Here is a 5,766-nt window from a genome sequence, read left to right on the forward strand (position 1 = left end):
TGGCACTAAACCCCACCTGTCTCCACTCTGATCCCGAGAGCAAGAGAGAGAAGCTGAGCCCAGCCCCTCACCCTCCAGCCAAAATCTCAAGGTATCTCTGCCCTCCCCAAGAGAAAACCCCCCCAACTAAGAGAGCAGCCAGCTGCACCCTTCCCCCACTTTGGCCACTTCTTTTGTCTCTTAAGTACCAGTCATTATCATCTCCTAGGTAACAAATGGGACAAAATTCCCTGAGAGAAAAAAAAAAAAAAAGGAAAAATCCTAACCCACAACAGTGACAGACAGGTTTTCCAAATCTTTTACCAGTTTTTTTGGATTCTGCAGTTGTTCAGGGCAGGGACTGGTGACGTTAAAGTGGGGGTCTGCTACAGGCTGCCTGACCAGGAAGACCAAACTGATGAGGCCCTCTATAGACAGATAGGAGCGGCCTCACATTCACAAGCCCTGGTCATCATCGGGGTGGGGACTTCACCCCGACATCTGCTGGAAGGACAGCACCACAGCAGGGCACAAGCAATCCAAGAGTTTACAGGAATATGTTGATGACAACTTCCTCCTCCAAGTCATAGAGGAGCCAACAAGGAGAGGTGCTATGTTGAACCTTGTTCTCGCCAACAAGAAGGGGCTGATGGGGAATGTGAAGCTCAAGGGCAGCCTGGGCTGCAGTGATCATTGTGAGAAATAACTGCTTAAAATTACAAAGGTTTATTAAACCTTAACAAAAATACAACAAAAGGACTAAATAAGTGACCTGGTTTAGGGCAAATTTGGGAGAAAACCTCCAAAGGAGACCCCTCCAGAAAGCAAACCCACACGACCCCTCCCCCCAACCAGTTCAGGAAGGATTCCTCAGAGAGAAGTGGAAAGAACCTGTTAATTTAACAGGCAAAACACCCCTCAGCACACAAAATGAACAATATTGGATGACAAAACTCTTTCACCGCTCTGAAAAAAGATGACAAATTCAGAAAGTCTCTCCTGGGAGTGATTGCTCTGTTATCAGTCCCTCCGGCGCTGGGAATGGCTGCCGCAGGCCACAAAGTGCAAACTCTCAATGTTTTCCAGGTCCCAGTCTGGAGCAGGTTTGAGTGGTTCCAAGAAAAGGGAAAGAAAAACAGTCCAGGAAAAATTCAGACTGCCTAGCTAAACTGACTAACAAGCAGGAGCAAAAGCAAGAGCAAAGCAGGACCAAGAGCAAAGCAAAAGCAAGCGCAAAAAGCAAAAGCAGCACTATGTACTGCCCATCTCTGTGTCCCACTGACTGGTGGGGGAGTGAGCAGGCTGATAACAAAACAAAACAAAACTTGGCTCTTCAGAGCCAGTCTTGAAGGCACAGAACATAATATCCAGTATAAACAGAACAGACGACTTGGGATATGACTACTAAGGCTATTACAAGGGGGAGGGGAAAGAGGACTATGGGAGGAATATTGCAATAACATCACTATACATTTTATCATCTGCATAATATCTATATCTTAATTGTGAGAGTCAACTATTACATTACTCATCTATAACACCATGAAATGGTGGAGATCGAGAACCTTAGAGCAGCAGCAAGCTCACTGCCCTGGACTTCAGGAGAGCAGACTTTGGTCTCTTTGGGGATCTGCTTGGTAAAGTCTCATGGGATAAAGCCCTGGAAGGGAGGTCCAAGAGAACTGGTTGATGTTCAAGGATCCCCTCCTCTAAGCTTCGGAGCAATGCATCCTAATGAAGAGGGAATCAAGCAAAAATGCCAGGAAGCCTGCATGGATGAAGAAGGAGCTGCTGGACAAACTTAAACACAAAATGGAAGCCTACAGAGGGTGGAAGTAGGGACATGTAGCCTGGGAGGAATAGAGATTGAGCAGTCAGGAATCAGGTTAGGAAATCTAAAGCACTAGCAGAAGTAAATCTGTCCAAGAACATCAAGGGTAACAAAAAAAAAAAAAAGAAGCTTCTGTAGGTATGTCATTGTATTGGGTTTGTATGGCCAATCTTTGGTAGTGGGGGAGCTGCTGGAGTGACTTCTGTGAGAAGAAGCCAGAAGCTTTCTCCATGTTCAGCAGAGCCAATCCTTGGCAGCTCCAAAGACAGATGTGCTGCTGGTCAAGGCTGGGTCAATCAGAAATGGTGGTAACGCATCTGTGAGAACATATTTAAAAAGAAAGAAAAAGTTACTGTGCAGTTGTAATTGCAGCCAGAGAAGAGCGGGGTGAGAACATGTGAGAGTAACAACTCTGCAGACATCAAGGTCACTGGACTAGGAGGGAGAGGAGGTGGCCAAGGTGCTGGAGCGGAGATTCCCCTGCAGCCTGTGGTGAAGACCATGATGAAGCAGCTGTGCCCCTGAAGCCCATGGAGATCCATGGGGATGTAGAGATGCGCCTGCAGCCTGCAGAAGAGACCCACACTGGAGCCTGAGAGGAGACTGTGACCCCATGGGATATTAACATCTCTAATTCAAGTCTGTTTTGCCCATGATGGTATTTGGGTTGTGATCTCTCCTGGTCCTTATCTCAACTCATAAAACCTTTGTTATATTTTCTCTCCCCTGTCCAGCTGCAGAGGGGAGTGAGATAGAGGCTTTGGTGGGTACCTGGCATCCAGCTAAGGTCAACCCACTACAATTGGCAATAAAAGAAGGACTTGGCTGGATGGTTGCACTCAAAGACTTGCAGTCAAGGGCTCAATGTCCCAGTGGAGATCAGTGATGAGTAGTGTTCCTCAGAGGTTGGTATTGGGGCCAGTGCTGTTTAACATCTTTGTTGGTAACATGGACAGTGGGATTGAGTGCACCCTCAGCAAGTTTATTGATGACACCATGCTGTGTAGTGCAGTTGTCATGCTGCAGGGAAGGGATCCCATCCAGAGGGACTTTGACAAACTTTAGAGGTGGGTCTGTGCAAACCTCAGAGTTCAACAAGGCCAAGTGCAAGATCCTGCACCTTAGTCAAGGCAATTCCAAGCACAAGTATAGGCTAGGCAAAGAATGGATTGAGTGTAGCCCTGGGGAGAAGGACTTTAACATGTTGGTGGATGAGAAACTCAACATGTCTCGGCAATTTGCACTGGCAGCCCAGAAGGCCAAGTGTACCCTGGGCTGCATGAAAAGAAGCATGACCAGCAGGTCAAGGGAGGCGATTCTTCCTGTCTGCGCTGCTCTTGTGAGATCTCACCTGGAGTACTGTAATCAGCTCTGGAGCCCCCAACATAGGAAGGATGTGGACCTGATGGAGTGAGTCCAGAGGAGGCCTTGAAGATAATCAGAGGGCTGGAGCATTTCTCCTATGAACACAGACTGAGACAGTTTGGGCTGTTCACCCTGGGAAGAGAAGGCTCCAGGGAGACCTTGTAGCAGCCTTTCAGTACATTAAGGGGGCCTACAAAAGAGCTGGAGAGGGTCTGTTTACAAAGGCATGGAGTGACAGGACAAGGGGTAATGGCTTTAAACTGAAAGAAGGTACATTTAAATTGGATAATAGGAAGAAATTATTTCCTATGAGGGTGGTGAGGTACTGAAACAGATTGCCAAGAGAAGTTGTGGCTGCCCCATCCCTGGAAGTGTTCAAGGCCAGGCTGGACAGGGCTCTGAGCAGCCTGGTCTAGTGGAAGGTGTTCCTGCCCATGGCACAAGGGGGTGGGGTGGGGGTAGGAACCAGATGATCTTTAAAGTCCCTTCCAACCCAAACCATTCCATGATTCTGTATACTGGACATGACATTCTATGGTATGGAATATCCCTTTGGCCAGTCCAGATTAGCTGTCCTGGACATGCTCCCTCACCGACTGTTGTGTACTTCTGCCCTGGCAGAGCATGAGATTCAAAGAAATCCTTGACTCAGGGTAAGCATCACTTAGCAACAACCAAAACAAGTGTGATATCAATAATTTTCTCATACTGAATCTAAAGCAGCACTGTACTAGCTACTAAGAAAAACTGAACTCTATCCCAGCCGAAACCAGAGCGGACAGTGTGAAGGGCACAGTTTCTGGGGCAGATATTTGTAAGTTGGTGGTTGGAGGGTTTCTTGGCTTAGGGCAAATTTGGGAGAAAACCTCCAAATGGGATCCCTCCAGACAGCAAATTCAAGTGGCCCCTCCCCCAACTGGTTCAGGAAAAAATTTCCTTGGAGAAAAGTGGAAAAAACTTTATTTAACAGGCAAAGCATTCACCAGCATGAAAAAATGAACAATATTAAACAACGAAACATCTTGCTGCTCAGAAGAGATGGCAAACTCAAAAAGTCCCTTTCATGAGGTGTAGCTGGGCTCACTTAGTCTCTTATCAGTCCCTCTGGTGCTGGAATGCAGCATCCCGGCCCTGGGGGGACACAGGTGTGAGCTTCTGGTGTTTGTCTGGGTTCTTCAGTCCAGACCAGGTTTGAACAGTTACAAGAAAAAGAAAAAAACACAGTCCAGGGAACTTCTCTGCCTCAGCTAGCAAAAAACTAACTAAAAGCAAAGGAGAGCTCTCTCCCACTGTCCACTACAGACAACACGGTCTGTGAGAAGGATGCGGGGAGCAAGTGCAGTCTCTGATAACAAACTCCACGCTTCATCAGTGAGACCAAAATTTTCACCTTCAGGTCAATTTGTAATTATCTCCAAAATCCCTAGGTGATTCTGTTTTCCAATACAGGCGCGCTGTGTGATGAGAGCAATCCACTTGCTCTATGTGGCATTGGTGGCATGGTGGGTAGAGGGAACCTTTGCTTTGAACATCCACTCCAGCACCAGTAGACGGGGTGCCGGGAAGAGTTGTGCTTCTGTGCTTATTACCTCTGAGGTGGCTTGGACTCCTTCTTGTTGGTTGGTGGAGACATTGTTGTGATCTTATTGATGACATCGGTGGGAATCTGACACCGTCCATCTTGGCACTTTACTCCCAGGACCTGGATCTCTCGAGCAGGTCCCTTAACTTTGCTCTTCTTGATGGTGAAACTGGCTTTCAGGAGAATCTGAAGTGTTTTCTCTCCTTTCTCAAAAAGCTCTGCTGCTGTGTTCCCCCACACAATGATGTCATCGATGTACTGCAGATGTTCTGGAGCCTTACACTTTTCTAGTGCAGTCTGAATCAGTCTGTGGCTGGTGGTGGGACTGTGCTTCTATCAAGCAAGCTAAGCAGGTAAAACCGCTATGGTATGGTGGGCAGTGGTCCTAATATAAGTATGGAGAGGCCTGGCAGATTGATTACATCACACTGCCCCAGACAAACCAAGGTAAGCGCTATGTCCTCACAATGGTAGAAGCCACCACTGGATGGTTGGAAACCTACCCTGTGTCTCATGCTACAGCCCATAACACCATCCTAGGCCTTGAAAAACAAGTCCTTTGGAGGCATGGTATCCCTGAGGATTGAGTCAGACAACGGGACTCATTGCAAGAACAGCCTTATCAACAGCTAGGCTAGGGAACATGGCATTGAGTAGGTGTACCATATCCTTTACCATGTACCAGCTGCAGGCAAAATGGAGAGGTACAATGGACTGTTAAAAACCATCTTGAAAGCATTGGGTGGGGGAATCTTTCAAAAACTGAGAGCAGCATCTAGCAAAGGCCACCTGGTTAGTTAACACCTGAGGTTCCACCAACCGAGCAGGCCCTGCCCAATCTGAGCCCCTGCATATAGTAGACAAAGTCCTAGTGGTGCGTGTCAGAGGTTTGTTAGAGAAGACAGTTTGGATCAATTCTGCCTTGAATACAAATAAACCCATTTGTGGGGTTGTCTTTGCTCAGGGACCAGGTTGCACATGGTGGATAATGCAGAAAGATGGAACAACA

At 47.3% G+C, this 5,766-nt stretch overlaps 1 protein-coding gene across 1 annotated transcript in view; it reads right to left on the reverse strand.

The window, feature by feature from the left end:
* Positions 1 to 526: 526 nt before the first annotated feature.
* LOC102036168 (interferon-like) overlaps positions 527 to 5,766 on the reverse strand; it is an 8,638-nt gene continuing 3,398 nt past the window's right edge. Inside the window, 1 exon segment of the mRNA XM_031065260.1 lies at positions 527 to 660. Coding sequence (XP_030921120.1) covers positions 527 to 660 — 134 coding nt within the window.

This window comes from Geospiza fortis, unplaced genomic scaffold, assembly GCF_000277835.1.
Source record: "Geospiza fortis unplaced genomic scaffold, GeoFor_1.0 scaffold516, whole genome shotgun sequence".
Taxonomy (NCBI): domain Eukaryota; kingdom Metazoa; phylum Chordata; class Aves; order Passeriformes; family Thraupidae; genus Geospiza; species Geospiza fortis.